This window comes from Macaca fascicularis, chromosome 2 (genome assembly GCF_037993035.2).
Source record: "Macaca fascicularis isolate 582-1 chromosome 2, T2T-MFA8v1.1".
NCBI lineage: Eukaryota > Metazoa > Chordata > Mammalia > Primates > Cercopithecidae > Macaca > Macaca fascicularis.
This window is the reverse complement of record NC_088376.1, coordinates 175,005,730-175,025,598: the sequence shown is the minus strand read 5'-3', so window position 1 is coordinate 175,025,598 and position 19,869 is coordinate 175,005,730. Positions and strand designations below refer to the sequence as shown.

The 19,869-nt window shown below is 39.7% G+C and overlaps 1 protein-coding gene across 9 annotated transcripts in view; it reads right to left on the bottom strand.

The window, feature by feature from the left end:
- Positions 1–19,258, bottom strand: part of CD47 (CD47 molecule) — a 48,903-nt gene extending 29,645 nt beyond the window's left edge. For all 9 annotated transcript variants that reach the window (XR_001488936.3, XR_012431723.1, XR_012431722.1 and 6 more), the window contains exons 1-2: positions 19,089–19,258; positions 7,985–8,338 (exon numbers count right to left, since the gene is read on the bottom strand). Coding sequence is in view for 4 of the 9 variants with exons in the window: in XM_005548232.5 (XP_005548289.1) it covers positions 7,985–8,338; positions 19,089–19,134 (400 nt within the window). In the remaining 5 variants the exon portion in view is untranslated. The remainder of the gene's footprint in view (positions 1–7,984; positions 8,339–19,088) is intronic.
- Between the last annotated feature and the right edge of the window lie 611 nt (positions 19,259–19,869).

Sequence of the window (19,869 nt, the reverse complement as noted above, 5' to 3'; positions counted from 1 at the left end):
CTGAATCCTGGTATTGCCCTCAGCCCATCCTCCACAAACTCCCCCTCTCATTTTCCTCATTTCAGTCGTGGTGACCCTATCTCTCCAGTTGCTTGAGGCTGAAAACCTTGGAGTTATACCTGACTCCTTGATTTCTCCCACATCTCACTCTAGTTTTAAACAGCAAATCCTGCTGGCCAATATCTGATCTCATATTCAAGATGAGCTGACAATGAAATGTTCTTTCATTGGTCTCTGCCCCTGTACACACAAAAAATTTAGAATATATTAATAGACTATTAATATACTAATATTAATTTGAATATATTAATAAAAGTAAGAGGTGCCTTCGACCCTGGAGTGACCACTCATTTTTCACTTATTCCACGAACACTTATTGAAAGTCCACCATGGAGAGGAACTCCTCTATGCTCTTGAAGGCCAGCAGTGAACAATGCAGGGGACCCTGAGTGTACAGAGTGGGAGAAGCTGAGGCAGTAAGGAAAGGCCTCTAGGGAGAGGAACAAAACTAAGCCTAGGATGGAAAGGAGCCTACATTGTGAAGACAGAGAGGAAGAGATGCCAAAGTAACAGCAAGTTTGAGAAACCAAAGGATGGCCACTGTGGCTGGAATTCAGTGATGAAATCAGATGGGAAGAGTTTGCTGGGGCAAGACCATGTAGAGTCTTAACAGCTTGTTGGGAGAGTTTGGATTTTATTCTAAGAGCAATGACAAGCGGCTGGAAGGCTTTAAACAGGGAAGAAAAATAACCTGACTTATTTCAAATCTTCTTTGGCAGCCACATGGAGAATGGATTACAGGGAAGCAGGACCTGTCAGAAAGTTACAGCAGCAGTAATTTGGAAGGGAGAAGAGTGTGACCAACAAATGCAGTCCTGAACTCAGTTTTACTCATCACATTTGAAGATATAACAGGGAATTGCTCCAAAGGAAGATGACTAGAATGGGGATCCTGAAACCATGAGCAATGGCTAAAAGAACAGAGATTTTCATCACAGAGAGGAATACATTTGAGAGAAATACTACAGCCCTCCCAGTGAGTGAGAATAGCAGCAAGTTTTAGCTTGACTTAAGGAAGAACTGAAACTGCCTGAAAACAGACCAAGATCCTCTGGGAAGTAACAATGTCTCATCACGTCAAGTTTTTGGTAAAAAATCTGAATCGCCAGCTACTTGGGATGTGATAGAAATAATTCGTAAATTAGATGATGATATAGACTAGATGACTACTGAATGACTCCCAGATTCTACGTGAAAACAAGAAATATGAGACATTTCAACGACAGAGAGGAAGATTATAGAACAAAAAATACTGTCTAAATGATTCTTTTTTTTTTCTTTTGAGATGGAGTCTCACTCTGTTGCCCAGGCTGGAGTGCAGTGGTGCGGTCTCAGCTCACTCAACCTAGCGGGTTCAAGCAATTCTCCTGTTTCAGTCTCCCAAGTAGCTGGGATTATAGGCAGGCGCCACCATGCCCAGCTAATTTTTGTAATTTTGGTAGAGACAGGGTTTTGTCATGTTGGCCAGGCTGGTCTCAAACTCCTGACCTAAGGTGATCCACCTGCCTCAGCCTTCCAAAGTGCTGGGATTACAGGCGTGGGCTGCCACACCCACCCTAAGTGATTCTTAACTGGAACTTATCAGTTTGTCACTCTCCCTTCTCACTATTGTGCCAGGATTTTAAATTGTTCCCTGGTGTGTGTGGGGGATGGGGAGGGCAATCTATGGAGAAGGGCATCCATAATTCTCTGTTTGAAATCACTGTTGCACATTTCTGCTGGATTTGAGCTACAGTCACTGATGAACATGTTCCTCCTCTAATTTGTTACAGTGGGAAAAGTTTGAGGATCACTGAATTAGATATTTAAGAACCAACTGAGATGCTGGGAGAAAAAAACCAACATTTTATATAAAGACACTTGCATGCCTGTTAATCTATTGATTTGTTATGGTAGTATTGTCAGATGACGTTAACTCTTGTTCCTCAAGGGGAGAGTGAGACATGATACTTCTTTCAGCTCTGAATTTCTATGCCACTAAGAACATAAATTAAGCTTAAAATGGACTAAGAACAATGTCAGATATTTTTCCATCACAAGATTAATAAAGGTAAGCCAAGAACATTCACATCCTTATTCTACCCAAGCTATGGCTGACAACTGTGTCTATCATTCTCCACCAATTCCTGGACAGGCAGAATGGCTTTCACAAAAATGAACTTCTTGCTAGTAGAAAGGCAAAGAAGTGATATTACAAGGGTGTAGTCTACGAACGAGTGTCTAATTTTTACTTCCAAGCTTAAGTGTTATTAAAACCCAGAAACCCAGGACCTCATTTGTCTTACCACCGTACAAAAATGAGACAACCTAAAAAAGTGAAGACACCATTTCTATCAACAAAGTGTCTCCTTCAAACCTCCACAAACACAGGGAACACCAGGTTACACACACACCCCACAGTAACATTTACAATACTAAAATGCAAACTAAATTTTTACTTGATGTTTCAGGATTGTGATGGCTTTTTTTGATGTGTTGACTTGCTAGGCTACAGTCCCATTATTTATTTAATCAAACCCAGAATTCTAAGGTGGTCCCAAAACCACTGCCCTAGCCATGCATCTTTTATACTTCCCTCCCCTTGTGTGTGGGAGACTGAGACTGTGGATGTATTGGATTTCATTTCCGTGCTTATACCACCTCGCAAAAGGGAGTCTGCTGACGTAATTAAGATCCTGAATCAGCTGACTTTAAGAAAGAGAGATTATTTTTGAGGGAGAGCGAGCTGACCTAATCAAGTGGTCTCTTAAAAGGGTCTGGGTTCTTCCTGGCAAAATAAACTCAGTATGTGAGAGGGATTCAACAAGAGGAAGATTCTCCTTTGCTGGCTTTAAATATGCAAGGGGCCAGGGGGCAAGCAATGAGGGCAATCTCTAGGAGCTGCTAGAATTCCCTGGCAGATATTTAGCAAAGAAACAGGGACCTCAGTCTTACAATCACAAGGAATTGAATTCTGCCATAATTATGTGAGCCTAGAACAAGACCCCAAACTCCAAATGAAAGTATGCCCTGGGCAACACCTTTAGTCTTTTAAGACCTTGATCAGAGAACCCAGTCACGCCATGACCAGGCTTGCCACTTACAAAACTGTGAACTAAAAAATGAGTATTGTTTCAAGCTGCTGTATTTGTAGTTGTTATGCAGCACTAGAAAATTAACACAAAGATCTTGCAATGCCTTCATGTCTTCATCATGAACAGACCGTATGTCCTGTTGATAATAACGGAACTGGCAACTCTGTGGAACTTGAACTGACCTTTCTAAACAAAACTCTAATAGCTTAGAGAAAAATAAATTTTACGTTTTCAAGTTTTGGTATTGCTAATAGAATAGAAATATTAACGACAAATTTTATGGTTACTATTACTTGCATTTAGTATTTAGTTATTTACAAGCTGTTGTCACATGAACCACATACTATGGTGGTAAAAATACTGGGTTTTGATGCCAAAGAGATCTAGTGTAATTCCTGGCTATTACTCTGACCTTGAACAACCTTGAATCTCTTTTGCTTCCCTGTTTGTTAAATGGTAAGACCTCCATCTATCTCCTAGAGTTCTTGAGAGGATAACAGGACACGACTTACATAAAGTATGTGGCACATGTGCAAATAAATGTTAGGTCACTTTACATATTTGTACTGCAACTACTTCCTTGAAATCAGCAATGATGTCTTCTTCATCACGGAATCTGTGATGCCTAGCATGGTACCTGACACATGGTAGGCACTTAGTAAAATTTTGTTAAGTAAGAGAGATATTATTTATATCTCAAACATTTCCATGATGGTGATGGCATCTTTATTGTACTAAGAAAAATTTGAGGGCCAGATAGGTTGAGTTTCTTATCTAACTTTTTTTAAAGCTATTAAACAGTAAAGTCTAGAAAACAGTGAAGTCTAGAAAACAGTGAAGTCTAGAAAACAGCTTTGTAAATTCAAGTCCAGTGCTCCTTCCAATGGACTACACTATACACAGGCACAGAGGTATATAAAACTATATCTTACAGTGTTTCCATGTATTCAGTCCTAGTCCTCTAAAAAATAAAAAAAGGCACAAAGAATGGTCACTATTATCTGCGTTCTATTAAGTATAATTCACTTCTCTATTGAGCAAATTCTGTTTCTCATTTATGCCTGTATTTGCAAAAATCACAACATAGTAAAAATGGTTTCTAATGCCTAAATCCTCAAAGTCCATAACAGGTAAGTATTCTTACTAGAAAAAACTTATTCTCCATAGTAAGAGTCCTGCCCCATTTAACCTTTTTGTGCAGATAAGTTTTTAACTGTTTTTTGTTTGTTTGCTTGCTTGCTTTTTTTTTTTCAGTTAAAAATGGTTACAACATAGTGGTACCAGATACTGCTGAGGATGTGGAGAAACTAGATCACTCTTACAATGTTGATGGAAATGTAAAATGAAATAGCCACTCTGGAAAAGTCTGGCAGTTTCTTTAAAAACTAAGCATATACTTACCATATAGCCCAGTAACCATACTTCTGAGCATTTATCCCAGAGAAATGAAAACTGTGTCTACACAAGAAACTGTACACAATTGTGCACAGCAGTTTCATTTGTAACAACCCAAACTTGGAAACAACCAAAACGTCCTACTGTAGGTAAATGATTAAAAAACTGCAATATATTCATACTAGGGACTACTACTCAGCAAAAAAAGAAAGGAAAAAAAAAACTATTGATAGATGCAATCACTTGAATAGATCTCAAGGGCACTGTGCTGAGTGAAAAAGCCCTCAAAACGTCACATCCTGTATCATTCCATTTATATAGTATTGCTGAAATGACAAAATCATAGATATGGAGGGCAAATTGGTGCTTGCCAGGTTAGGGACAGTGGGAGGTGGTGGTATGACTAGCAAGAATAAGCATGAGGGAGATGTTTGTGATGATGGATAGGTCTATGTCCTGATTGTGTAGGTAGTTATGCAAATATACACATGATAAAACGAGAGAGAACCATTCACACACTGCACCATTGTGAATTTCCTGATTTTCATATTGTGTTATTGTCACCTAAGAGGAAACCACTGGGGGGACCAGGTGAAGGGCACATGGAACCTATCTTTGAATCATCCTGTAAATCAATAATTATTTCAAAAAATTAAAATGGATGCAAAGCCAAATGTCTCAAACCTCTGGTAGAATTTTCTACATTCTCTATAATAAAACAACACTTTCTCCTTTTAATGGCCCCCAAAATAAGTCTAGTTCTTATTTTTATAGGATATTTTGAAAACAAAGAAAGATAAAACAATCTTTCAATCACATGCAAAATAATAAACTGCTTTCTTCTCAGATCCTGGCACTCCTTTCTCTTCCATCTTCATTTCATCTTCTGGCCTTTCGAATCTCGCATCTTGAGTTTTCCAGTATACCTCTCAGATGATCTAACTCCAGTTAGCTGCAGTGCATATGACTGACTGATTACACCCTTCCTGAAAGGTATACTTAACAACAACAAAAAAAGCTCCTTTGCCCAAATAAATATCAATAGTAAAAGCTACAATGTAAGAGAGAGTTCTTAGCAGAAAGACCTTTCAAATTCTCCTTGCCTACTCGGAGCCATTCCCTGCCCATTCCTCACTGCACACAAATCCCTCTCACAATGCTCCAGGCTAACTTCAACAACTTGATACCTTCCTTCACAAAATAAACATCCCAGGAAAACAACTAATGTTTACAACACACTTTGGTTTACAAAAAAACATGTTTACACGGGATCTCATTTGATGCTCATTAGACTATAGAATACATAAAAGCAAGTATCTATTGTAATCTCTTGGACATGAGGTCACTTGGACTCGGTTAAGTACCTTCTCAAGATCACACAGGTGAATAGTAAGTTGCTGAACAGGGGCTGTAACTCAGACCTCCTGATTCTCAATCCTAAGTAATGTCCAAACATTTCATCAAACCAAACACCCCATTCCTAATCTGGTAGCAGATTATTTTACAAAAGCTAGGCAAATAGTTGATCCAACTGAACAGAACTGAAGCTACCAGAGTTAAGGTTCACAGAATGTGGTTAACCCATGATGGGTAATATGACAGGTAATTTTATTTTATTTTTTTGAGATTTTTTTTTAATTTTTAAATTATTATTATTATACTTTAAGTTCTAGGGTACATGTGCATAACATGCAGGTTTGTTACATATGTATACTTGTGCCACGTTGGTGTGCTGCACCCATCAACTCGTCAGCACCCATCAACTCGTCATTTACATCAGGTATAACTCCCAATGCAATCCCTCCCGCCCCCCCATGATAGGCCCCGGTGTGTGATGTTCCCCTTCCCGAGTCCAAGTGATCTCATTGTTCAGTTCCCACCTATGAGTGAGAACATGCGGTGTTTGGTTTTCTGTTCTTGCAATACTTTGCTGAGAATGATGGTTTCCAGCTGCATCCATGTCCCTACAAAGGACATAAACTCATCCTTTTTTATGGTTGCATAGTATTCCATGGTGTATATGTGCCACATTTTCTTAATCCAGTCTGTCACTGATGGACATTTGGGTTGATTCCAAGTCTTTGCTATTGTGAATAGTGCCGCAATAAACATACGTGTGCATGTGTCTTTATAGCAGCATGATTTATAATGCTTTGGGTATATACCCAGTAATGGGATGGCTGCGTCATATGGTACTTCTAGTTCTAGATCCTTGAGGAATTGCCATACTGTTTTCCATAATGGTTGAACTAGTTTACAATCCCACGAACAGTGTAAAAGTGTTCCTATTTCTCCACATCCTCTCCAGCACCTGTTGTTTCCTGACTTTTCAATGATTGCCATTCTAACTGGTGCAAGATGGTATCTCATTGTGGTTTTGATTTGCATTTCTCTGATGGCCAGTGATGATGAGTATTTTTTCATGTGTCTGTTGGCTGTATGAATGTCTTCTTTTGAGAAATGTCTGTTCATATCCTTTGCCCACTTTTTGATGGGGTTGTTTGTTTTTTTCTTGTAAATTTGTTTGAGTTCTTTGTAGGTTCTGGATATTAGCCCTTTGTCAGATGAGTAGATTGCAAAAATTTTCTCCCATTCTGTAGGCTGCCTGTTCACTCTGATGGTAGTTTCTTTTGCTGTGCAGAAGCTCTTTAGTTTAATTAGATCCCATTTGTATGACAGGTAATTTTAAATAGAGATTTCAAAACAGAAAGAACAGACTCATATGGGGCTGAAGAACTCAGCTAGCACAGCAGGAAAGAGCAAAGAGAGGAGACTATTCAGCTAATTTTACTACCTTCTACACCTCACCAACCCAAGTTTGTGACAAAAAGGGCAGAATCATGGTGCTATAATCAAGTCTGAATTTGAATAAATTAATTTGAATCCCTAGCTCTCTCATATTTTGGCCGAGAAAAAGAAGACCAAAGTAAGGCTAAGCACAGAAAATCTGAAGAAATCATCCATGATAATGTGATTTAATCTCCTGATTCTCCTCTACTATCTCCAGAGGAAGCATGGCTGGGACTTGCCAACCCTTGGTCAAAGTGTAAGGTTAAAAAAAAAAATACCAGAAGGCTGAATAATTGGAAAGAGACTTTAAAATTAGTCACAGTAAAGAAAGTATTTGGATGGCAGCAAACAGAAATGAAGAGTACATTACCCCAGGACCAATCACCCAAATAGAATGGTCCTTAGACCAAAAGTTTGAGAACCACACAACATACAAATTAACAAGTAATACAAATTAAATAGTAAATGTGTTTTACTGTGAAGAGTAGACTAACAAATAGGATAGAAATCACAACCTTAAACCTGCTAAACATTACATCAACATTTATTATTAATAGCCTGCTTTTTGATTCAAAGGAGTACCTATCCCCATTTGGCCTCCTCTCGAAAGAGGATCAGGTTGTACCAGGACAAATAAAAAAAAAGAGCTTTCATAGAAGTCTTACCAACACGATATTTTAGCTCAATGATCGTTTCACCTTCTCTGGTTAATTCTGTTACTTCACAAGTGTAGTTTCCTGTGTGTGAGACAGCATCACTCTTATCCATCTTCAAAGAGGCATCTCCTTTTAGTAATTGTGAGACTTCAATTTTTGCACTACTAAAGTTAGCGGGGGCAGTGGACTTGTTTAGAGCTCCATCAAACGTGTAAATATCTCTTCCTTTAAATTTCCACTTTACATATACTTCGGTAGTGTTTTGTGCCTCCATATTAGTAACAAAGCATGGAATGACGACAGTGTCATTACAGAACGTGAATTCTACAGATTTTGTTTTATTAAATAGTAGCTGAGCTGATCCTGGAAAGGAAAAAGAAAAATATTTCATTAGTTATAGAAGTCTGTACTGTAAGATCTTAAGTTACAAATCCTTAGGATAAACAGCAACATTTCCATTGTTCACTTAAGTAAACAGTATAGCAATGAAGAAGACCTATTAGGTGAAACATGGAAACAAATTATATTTTAATATTAACTTGCACAGCTGGAAGGCATCATTATGACTTTTCTTTATTCATTCTCAATAATATAAAGTATACATTACATGCATCTTGGGAATAAATTCAGCAACTATGTTAGAACATGCAGGTGTAGTATCTGGCTTGCAAAGCTTTGAAGTAATCATTACTGCCTAGTGATATATGTAGAAAAACATTGTACTTATCAAGGTAAAATTTTGAACAGAAAATCAAACCAAATATTTTATTCAGTTTCAACTTCAATACACTGCTAAACAGAACTTGCTGAACTGATATGAAATTTATCTTTACCCTTATGCTGCATTTCCAAAAAAAGTGGCAGGTTCTACTGTACTTTAATATACAAAGTAAATAGGATGAATCAAATCATATCTTTCCACTAGGATGGAAAATCCTAAAATACTAATGAGGAAAAAAACCCAGTATCTGTGGCTACTTTCCCATTGCAAAATATAGGCAGCAATAGACATTTTGTATGGGAGTCTTGAATGACATTTTTCCACCCCTACATTTCATTGACACTACAGAACAACAATCTCCAAATGTGTATTACAGGTATTCTTCCTCCAAGAAACCACAAAACAGTGAAAAAGCTAAGTAAGATACAAGCTGAAACCAAGAGCAGTTACTGCTAACAAGCATCCTTTCAACACTTCTCAATAGGATAAACTACCAGTTGTTGCCTTATAGAAGAGGGACTGGGTAAATAAATGTAATCACTCATTGTTCAACTAAAACGTACAAGAATGTGTAGGAATTATAGTTATCTTCCATATTCTTCAGCCACTCAGCAATTCTTTTATCTAAGTAGCTACTTGGCCTTCCCCTCAAAATATAAACAAAAACAAAACACAAATTACTAACAAATATAAATAAAACATCAACTTTGTTAATAGTTCACAATTAGGATTTCCTTCTACATAAACTGGAATAAAAATCAGAGGCATAGAATGTTTCTATTGTAAGAACACAATGTTTATTCAATAAATACCCCATGAATTGAATGCAAGGATGCATGGTGGAATATGTACTGGATAATGTTCAAAACACCTGAGTAAAAATTCTACCTCTTTTTAATATGCTGCCTTAAGCAACTCACTTTTCTATGCCTTGATTTACTCTCTAAAATAGGCGGATCTCTTAAATAGGAGGATCAAAAACAAACACTGGGCTACTTCACAGAACTGTGTTGAGCATTAACATGGAAAATACAGCAGCAAGTACTCTCTAAACAATACTATGCTGTAAAAACGTAGGGCGATACTATAAAAACTAGATAATCTGGCATTTTAATGTAATGATATGGACCTTCTTTGACTAGTCCAAATGGTTATATTTCTGGGAAACTGCAGTCTGAACCTACATTGTGGGCATCCACAGCTCACCTCTTCCCAGTTTTCTACATTTCTAGCTGCCCAAGTATGAGGAAGCCCAAGGCAAAACCTGGACTTCTGTTGCATTCTTTAAAACTTTGGAATTGTGAATTCTTTCCCCTGAGAGAGAAACACTGAGGTAGAGAGAACGTAGTATACAAGAGAAGAAAAAGGGGGTGAAGATGTTCAAATTACAAAGGAAGGCAAGTATCAGAAAATATGGTCAAGATTTTGAAAGGGATACAAAGATTACTGGGTATTCTTTCAGCGAAGTGCTGGGCAATGTCTAACAGACCCTGTGGAATTACCTGACTCTATAGAAGCCTGCGTCTTTCACTGACTTTGACTGGGCTGTTTTAGTTTCATAAGTTGTAGAAAACTGAAGGTAATTCAAATGGATTGGTGTCCCTAGAGATAAAAATAAATCGTGTTCTGCAATTGATTTCCACCTGGTGGAAGAGAGGACTCCAAAAGATTACATTTTACTGCCCTGAGGATATTGACCAATTTGGAATTTATTAGCAAATTCACTTAGGCATTCTTGATTACCTATAAAAGTGTCTGTTTTTCCAATTTTCTTTTAAAAGGGTTTTGCCTTCTTGCTGGTTTGCTTGTTAATTAATGAGTAAAATAAAATCTTTGACATATTTTCATTTTATATTTGCATGAATCATGGTTTGACTTTTTAGAGATTATTCTTAAAAAAAAAAAAGAGGTACAAATGAACTCAGTCATCCTATGAAACTTTTTGCAAAGGCTTTAATTAAGTAAGTAAGAAGTAGTTGGTGAACAATCCACAATTTCATAAATGTTTAGAGAATGAATTTTCAAAGGAATACAGAAAGCAATAATTGCACTGCATTATGTTATAATAAAAACATTTTATAGCTGAAGCAATTTAAGTAGAATAAATGCTACTAGTAAAAATAACAGTAAAATTGACCTGGATAAACCATAATTTGAATAACCTTTGCACTAGTAATTAATAAATAAGGGCAGGCCAAAAATATCACTCTAGCTGTTAACTACAACTTCAATCTCTATACTAAGATGCATTAAAAAACTATTAAGCAGTAAAACTGTCTGATTTGGGGTTTCTTCCTTTTGCCTACTGCCTTCTCATAAAACAGCAAAGTGAAGAAACTATTTAAAATGTAGAGAGCAAATAAAGAAACACAGATAATTAACATGAATAAGAAAACTCTGAATAAACAATAATGCTTATAGCAGTCTAAATCAGATAGAAGTAAACAAATGTAACCAAGAGTAATGCCAGAGTTATAGATAAATTAGCAAATAAAATGGGAAAATAATTTTATATCAAATGCCAAAAGTATTAGACTTGAAACCTTCACTGGAACTGTACAAGTACTGGTGAATATAGACTATCAGCCCAAACCATCTCAGATCACAGTCTAGAAAACAGCTTTTTAGTGGCAGAGAAGACTCAATCCATGGTGGTCACAGCACACAAGTTCAGGTTAGAAATTTTAAAAATGCAACCAACATTTGTCGAGAATTACCTGTGATGAAATATTGTGACAGGATGTGGGGATACAGCAATGAAAAAATATAGTTATTATCTTTTACGAGCTTAAATTCTCATATGGGCGATGATAAGTACTTTATGTAATACAAGGTTACAAGTGTTATCTTCTCTGTATGGATAACGTCCTTATGGATGGGCAGAAGAGTAATCGGTCTTACAGATTTCTAAGAAAATTTGTGTTGCTACTAGGCAAAAACAGAAGAATGTCATAGTCCCTGCTCCTCCAGGCCTTCAATCTTTATCCTTTTACATGTTTCATGTAAATGTTCTCTTCTTTTTAACAACTCTTAAATTACTCCCTTTTGCCTTTTATCCCACACTCTCCAACAGTCCTGTCTCCCTATTTCTTAATACAAACTGAATCCTTCAGAGGAGAATCCTGAAGCTTCCAATACTCCTTCCCTATAAACTTACCTGCAACCCCAACTATCCACACTGTTTTTTGTTTTTGTTTTTTTTTTTTTTGCTTCCTTTTCAGAAATGAATCCCATCACCTGAGAGCTAGTTTCCATTTCTGCATCAGTCTCCTCAAGGACTTCCCTTAGTTGATTATCAGCCTCCCACATCCCCCATTCCATTTACAAGGTGTTTTGTGTGTGTCTTTAAAAATTGCTTGAATATTCGCCAATTTAAAAAAAAAAATCCCTCATACTTGTCTCTCTCTTCCCTAGCATCCCAAATTAACAATCTAAAGCATTTCCTCACTTCCAATTCAATCCTTAAATCTGTTACCGGCCTCCACCCATTCACCCCTATTTCTTTACTACTACAGCTCTTGCCAAAGTCACCATCAATCCCTTGTGAAAAATCAAATATGCATGGTTCACTTTCTGTCTTGTCTTTTCCACAGTTCTTGAGCCAGTGGGTGGTTTCTTTCTTGCTCTTCTCTCTTGGCCTCCATGGTATCTCCTGATTATGAATTTCCTCCTGCTTGGTCCATCCCATGCTAGTTTGCTTTCTTTGTTGAAATCTATTCCTTGACTCACACTAAATGTTAGTGTCCCTAAGGGCTTCCGATTCAGCACCCTCTGCCCCCCAGTATTTTCCCTGACTCCCATGGTTTTCTTCACCTGCAAACTTTTAAATAAAAAACTTAATCATGCACTGCCTTTCTTCTAAACTGCAGATGTTGGACAGCCAACTGCCTGCTGCGCACTTCCACTTGGATATAATACAGTTACGTCAAAGTCAGTATGTCCAAAAATTTATGTACCCCCTCAGCCTAAATCACTTTGCTAAAGCATTTTCTATCATCTACCAGTGAACCAGACCTGGACCTGAGAATCACGTTAGATTCCTCCCTCTCCTTAGCCATGGAGAATTCTTAGTAGGTTCAACCTAATTAATAATTCCTAAATCCAATGTCTGTTGAATGAATGAATTAGACACTTATCCTCTCCCTCGAACTACTGCCATACCCTCCTAACCAGCTCCCTGCCTCCATCCTCAAGGTTTCTCCATCCTGGCCCTGACGTATTTTCTACAGTTCCCAAAATAACTGTTCTAAATGCAAATGTGCACTCCTTTGCCTAAGATACTTTAACAACACCCTCAACCCTTTTCAGGCTAAATTCTAAGTACATTAGCATGGAATACAAACGAGGTCCTTCAAGATCCTTTCCAGCCCCACCTCCTGTACTCCCTCATTTCCACACTAAGCTCCAATCATAATGACCTTACTGCAATTCCATGACTATGCAAATGCACTCTCACCCCCATGCCTTAGCACACATACTGTTCCTCAAACCTAAATAGCCTCTTAACTATTATACACTATTACCCCACTGAGTACATAGGGTGTATAATAGTTAAGAGCACACATTTAGGGGTCAGACCCTGGTTTAAGGCTCAGCTCATGCACTTATTAGCTGTATAACCTTGGGTAAGTTACTTACCTCTGCCTCTCGGTTTCCTCATCTATAAAATGTGAATACTGGTGGCATATACCTCATAGAGATATTGTTAAGATTTAATAAGATAATGAACATGTTCTTGTACCACCTTTCACATATACAGCAAGTATTCAATAAATGGCAGCTACAGTTGCTAACTTTTGCTCTTCTTACAAAGGCGCAGTTGAGTTGTTCAGTCTTGTTTCCCTTCCCTACCATTACTCAAATGTATTCTTCCCCTCCTTATTGCTCCCACTGCCTTGTGTTCAAATGTTGTCACTGTACCTACTACTGTATAATTACTATTTTACTTAACTGATCTCTCCAGGCTCAGAAAGTAAGACATTGTCTTCATTTGGTATCCCAAGAATCTAACACAGGGTCCAGAAAGTAGGATTCAGTACATTCCTTGTGAATGTAAACAGTTTAAAGTACAAATTCCATAGAAGAAAAATCTAAAAGTCATGTGGAAGAAGATACACTTTTCTTCCATATTTCAAGAGAACTTGCCACTGCTTCTCACTTGTATAGACTTGATTATGAAATCATGAAGCTGCATATTTTCATGGAAAATCTCAAGTCACTTGTATGGTTGGATAGAAAAGTTCCTTAAAAATCACAAGAATGTGTCTTCCTAGAGGGTGAATGATCTTCCTAGAGGGTGATGTTTAAACTGGGTCTTAAAGGATGAATAACAATGTTATGGGAAAGAAGGGGCTTTCTAGGCAGAGTAACGTGTACAGCCAGAAAGTGAAGAACGGAAAGCAGAGAATTATTTAGGTGAGCTCTAGGAAATGAGGTTGGAAAAGATGATTAAGAAAAATTCTAAAGGGCTTCCTTGAATGTCATGCTGAGTTTAGACTTGATAACATAAACAATCGTAAACCACTCAGATTTAATTTCATTAAAAAAAAAAAATAACATTGACAGCAGTGTAAAGGAAGGACTGAGGGCAGCAAGGGAAAAGAGAAAGGGAGATCCATTAAGAGACTATTGCAATAGTCCAGGTAAAGAACAACTGGAGAGAAGACCTAAAACAGTAATCAACAGAAGTTAGTTGTGGAAAGCAGGTGAGATAAAGAGGGGAAAATTGAAATTGTTAACCAAAATGGTATGCATAGCTAGTTGAATGGTAGGTTAATTATAGAGAAAAGATGCTTAAATATTTGTGGGGAATATCTTTCCATCTGTTAACGGACTACTGAGATCTGATGTACACTATGTTTGAGAAATGAAAGAGAAAGAAGATGGCTTTATCAAGCACTTAAAATATATTAAGTGGCAGTGATTCTTTTACAATAAATTTGGCAGTGTAAGAAAGTAGAGAAGGCAACAACTGACAATGTGGAAGCAGGGACAAGGGCAAGGACATTTTGGTTCTTGAGGTTTTTTGTTTTATTTTTAAATATGGGGTAAATTTGATCACGTGTGCAAGCTAAGGGGAAGGAGTCAATGGAGAGGGATGGATCTAAGATGCAAGACTGAAGAATTAAGCTGACTGAGCAGGTCTCCAAGATGGTATAAGTGAAAAGATGGTAGACAGGTTGTCCTTTCCTTGGAAAGGTGAGTAGGTTTTCTTCTGAAGCTGGATGAGGGAAGAGAATGAGATGAAGGTTATCTAAGACGTTATAGATCAGTTTAGTAATGGTGGGAGGGAAGCTGAGGGAGTCCAAACCACACACCACTATTTTTTGCGGTAGAGTAGGAAGTTAATTATCTGCTGGGAATGGATGTTCAGGAATAGGGTAAGAAGTCTCAGCAGCCTCTAAGGTAAAGAAGCAAAGATCACCAGTAAAGATACATGCCAGAAAGGAATTCTACCTACTTTTGCCCTTAGAACTAGCGTCTGGCTTGAATAACTGGAGTCTCTAACTAAATTGGGTTATGTACAGAAAGGATGAAGGCAGATCTCTCCTCAATGAATGCTAAAATAAAGGTCTGGGGGTAGAGTGGAGTGTCCACAAGTTGTACTTAGTTCTGACCCAAAGCAATCCCCCTAACGAATTTAAAAGTAGCCTTGGCTGGGTGCGGTGGCTCACGCCTGTAATCCCAGCACTTTGGGAGGCCCAGGCGGGAGGATCACGAGGTCAGGAGATTGAGACCACGGCGAAACCCCGTCTCTACTAAAAATACAAAAAATTAGCCGGGCATGGTGGCGGGCGCCTGTAGTCCCAGCTACTTGGGGGAGGCTGAGTCAAGAGAATGGTGTGAACCCGGGAGGCGGAGCTTGCAGTGAGCCAAGATTGAGCCACTGCACTCCAGCCTGGGCGACAGAGCGAGACTCTGTCTCAAGAAAAAAAAAAAAAAAAGGTGGCCTTATAAGAATAGAAGAGGCCAACTTAGAATTACAAGGGGCAGGGCAGTTTAAAGTCAATAACATCCAGAATTATGGCCTTATCAAGCACCTAAGTACCATCAGGGGATAAAAACAGATATCCCTATGGTCTATATACTACATCTTAAGTCATTAAGAGACATACTGTCTGAAATTTGTCTATATGCCAAACAGGGCTTTGCAAACTGCTTGGTGCATAGCATAGGCCCATACTTGCTTGAAATGGAAAAAGTGGTTTTGACAGACCTTGAACTTGCCAAACCCCTTGCTTTACCTTTTAACCTACAGGTGTGATATATATTCAAATATGCACATTAATTCTCCTAATCTGAATCTCAAACCATAAGACTGACCAGATTCTGACTCTTATGCAACTGCTCCATGGATTTGGAATGAAATATTCAGAGGTGGGTATAGCTTGATTTCTGTTTCAACACTGTATAATCATGAAGAGGAAAACCCCAGATTCTATTGTCTTAGTCTAGATATATCAGAATCAAATTTCCTGGGTGCTCTGTATTTTCTACTTCAGTACTACAATGAGTTTAACAAAACTGATCCTACACTATTATTGTTGCTCTTTTTATCACAGAAGAATTATCTACACCAGTATACAAAGTGAAAGTAACTTCATGATAACCCAAGACAATATTATTAAAATCAGACTGAGATATAAGATATGAAAATAGAAATGTTTATCTTGTATAAAAAGGTAGGCAGAAACCTAAAAGACAGGGAAAGTGATTGAAAATTATGTCACAAAAAGAACATTACTATATTAAAAACAATGCCTATATACTAGCTATAGCTGAATTCGTATTATGAAATGTAAATCTAGTTTTGCTAACATGCGTGATTATTTTGGATTTAGAATATGCAACAATTTGGGGGAAAGTCATCTATCTCTCATCTTTAGAACCTGGCCTTTCAAATCTCCATGAACAACTCAGTGGCAAAGATAAAACATCTGCCAAAACACAGATGACAGCATGAGCAAGTGTCCTAATGGTAGGCATTTAGTGTAATGCTTTAAAAAACACTGCCTCTAGACTGCTGGGGCGGCCCCATAAATACGTACTTTTAAATAGGCGTTTACTTCCTTAAAATGGCAACTTGTATTTAAAAATAATATATTCTTTAAGAGAAAACATTTTTATTTAAACAAGCCGAATTACTACTAGACTTAGACAATGGAAAAAAATTTTATTTAATCATATGTGCCCTGATTTAAAAAAAAAAAAAAAAAAAAAAACAAACTCATTTTGTACAAAGAGAAATCATTCAACCACTAAAAAGACAGTTCACAACACCATCATTATTTATTTAAGGTTTTATTTGCTAGCTAATAAATACCACTGAAACTATGCACTTTTAAACAAAGTATAATTGGACATGAGTGGGGGCAGAGTGGAACGCAACATAGTAATTCATTCCACATCTCGCAAACCATTAAGGTGCCTTGCAGTTTGCCTGTAATTGCATGAAATGAGTATCTGAGATAACTTCTTTCACCACAAAGGCCACTAGCACTGTAGAGGGTGCCAGGAAAGGTCCCTGATTCCTGGGGCTTAATTAATGAAACTGAAAACAAAATCAAACTTCAACAGAAATGAATGTACAGATCCATGACTTTCTTACTCATTCTAGATTCTAAAGTCAGTCTCTCAAACCCTTGGTTTGCTGAGACATCTTCATACATGTCCCTTTCGAAGCTATATATTAAACACATACAAAAACATATTTTATAACAAATACTATCACTTCCTGTTTTACAGTCCACACTTAAATCAATTGCATAATGCCTGTATTTTGCGGGTTTTTTTCAGGTTAATATTAACTAAGTACAATAAAATACTATAAATTCTGAATTCTATGACTCTAGGGATTCGAACACATTAAAATTGTGTGTAAACGAATGCTAATTACATGATATTAACTATTACTAAAGAAGGCCTAACATAAATCCTATCAAAGTACCATTCCAACAGTTCTAATCTACTTGATTTAAATCTAACCTACCTGTTTTAAAAATAGTATACGGTTTATACTTTTTACTATTTAGGCAATTTGAATAAGTGATACTGTATCACTTCATATCTGGATCAAAATGAAAGCGTTCTGAAATTATTATGCGATTATACAACACATCTCTGAAAGCAGTTTTGGCAATAATGATAGTAAAGGCAACAAGCATACTAAACGTGATGACAGGAAACACTAACATCAACCATTTAGATAACGGAGATGTTGATTCAAGTGGTCAGCAGAGACTTAAGGGCATCTTGGAAATAGCTAAAGTCACAAGCCTTTAGGAATGGCACACTGAGGCTAATAATCAGTTTAAAATTGAATTAATTTAGCATTCTAGGATAAATGTAACAATTGCTGTTACTGGTACTCAAGCTGAATTCTGAATCTTACAAAAGTTCACAAAAGGCTCTATAGATGTGAAGTGTGACAGGCACTCACTGTAGAGCTACGAATGTTTCTATTCCTCGCTCAGTTTTTACAGACGAAGCACACGTTTTACAAAAGCGAAATGGATTCCAAAAGCTCGGGGTGGGGGGTGGCGGGGGGGAGGTTCTTTGGCGTCGAAAGACACCAAATCCCATTCTGTTGCACATGTTTTGACTGGAGGTTACTGTCTTCCTATTTCAGGCGAAATCCAGATTACTTTTAAAACGGTTCCCCCAAATAAAGTGGGAAAAACTTCAACGTACAATTTAGAATGTATGCAAGTGGCTGATGGGGCGTGGGGGTCACGAGAAAGAAAGAGTTTCCAGCAAGCTTATTTTTAGGATTAAAAACTACAGCAAAAATTACACGGCCGGAAGATTCTTCTGATTGAACGCTGAGTTGAAAATGAAACTTAATTGTGTCCTTTACGTCCTCTTCGCTCCTATGTTCATGTGGGAGGCAAACGGCAGAAACCCCTTCTCACCGACTTCGCCAAAATGCGCACTTCCATCGCAAGAGGCCCGGGCCCTCCCACTCCCTCCCTCAACCCCAAATGCGTCTAAGCACTGAGAAGGGAGAGGGGTGCGAAAGAAGGGGATCCCTGGCAGCTGCAGCCCCTCGCCTCCGATTGCGCCCTTTCTTTCTAGTTAATTTTTGCGCGAGGTGCGCGGTTTAGAGTCTTCCTCTGCGTGTGCATTTGGAGATGGAGAACCGGGGGGAGGAGATGAGCCCCGCTCTCACCCAGGGGGAAGACGACGACCAGGGAAAGGAAGGGAGGAAGAAAGGGGGCGCCCGATTCCCCGCGGGGCCCTCCCACGTCTGCACTTCGGGCGCTCGGGGCCCGAGCGTTCTGCGACCCGGCCACCCTCTTTTCAGGGCGCCGCCGGGCTGGCTGGGGCGCAGCCCACACACCCGCGGGGGCGAAGCGACAGCAGCCGCAGGGCTGGGAGCGAGGAGCCACTCACCGCAGCACGCCGAGCCCAGCAACAGCGCCGCTACCAGGGGCCACATCTCTGCGCCCGCCGCGGGGTCGCCGCCGCCGCCGCCGCAGGTGTCTGGAGCAGCAGCCGCCGCCGCCGTTACAGGCAGGACCGACCGCCGCCGCCCGTCACAGGCAGGACCCACTGCCCAGGCTGCCCGGCCGCGCGCACGCGCGCTCCCACCGCTTCCCGCCCGCTCCCCCGCCTGCTCCCCGCCCGCGAGAGCCGCGCACGCGCACTCGGCCCCGCCCCGCAACCGCGGCTGTTGACGCGGCGCCCTCCCCAGTCAAAGGCTCCAGACCCGGGGCCCGCCTGCCCGCTCCACGAAGACCAGATGCCTGCTCTAGGGCGGTGGCACGCGCCGCGCTTCCGGGTCACGTCCTGTCGCACCCGCCCGCCCCTGGGGTCCGCGTGCTCTCCCGCCGCAGGAGGCTGAACCCTGTGTTCCCACGCTCGCCGTGGACCTCCTTGCACCCGTCCCTCTCCGCGGGTCTGTTCCTGCCTTTCGCGCGGCGCTGGGCCCCACTGTCCTCTCTCTCTACTTTTTCCCTCTTTGCTTTCACTCTCACCCTCGCGCTTCAGGGGCCCGGCCCCGCCCGCCCGGCCGCAGCCCTAGTCTCTCCCTGGACCCGACGTCCGGCTGCGCGCGTGGACCCGGACGCCTTCTAGGCTTTCACCAGCACCCACTTCCACCGAACGCGGCCGTCTGGTCCCGAAGCGCACTCGGCGTGGGGGTGTCTCGCTGCTTCCAGCGCGTCCCTGAGCC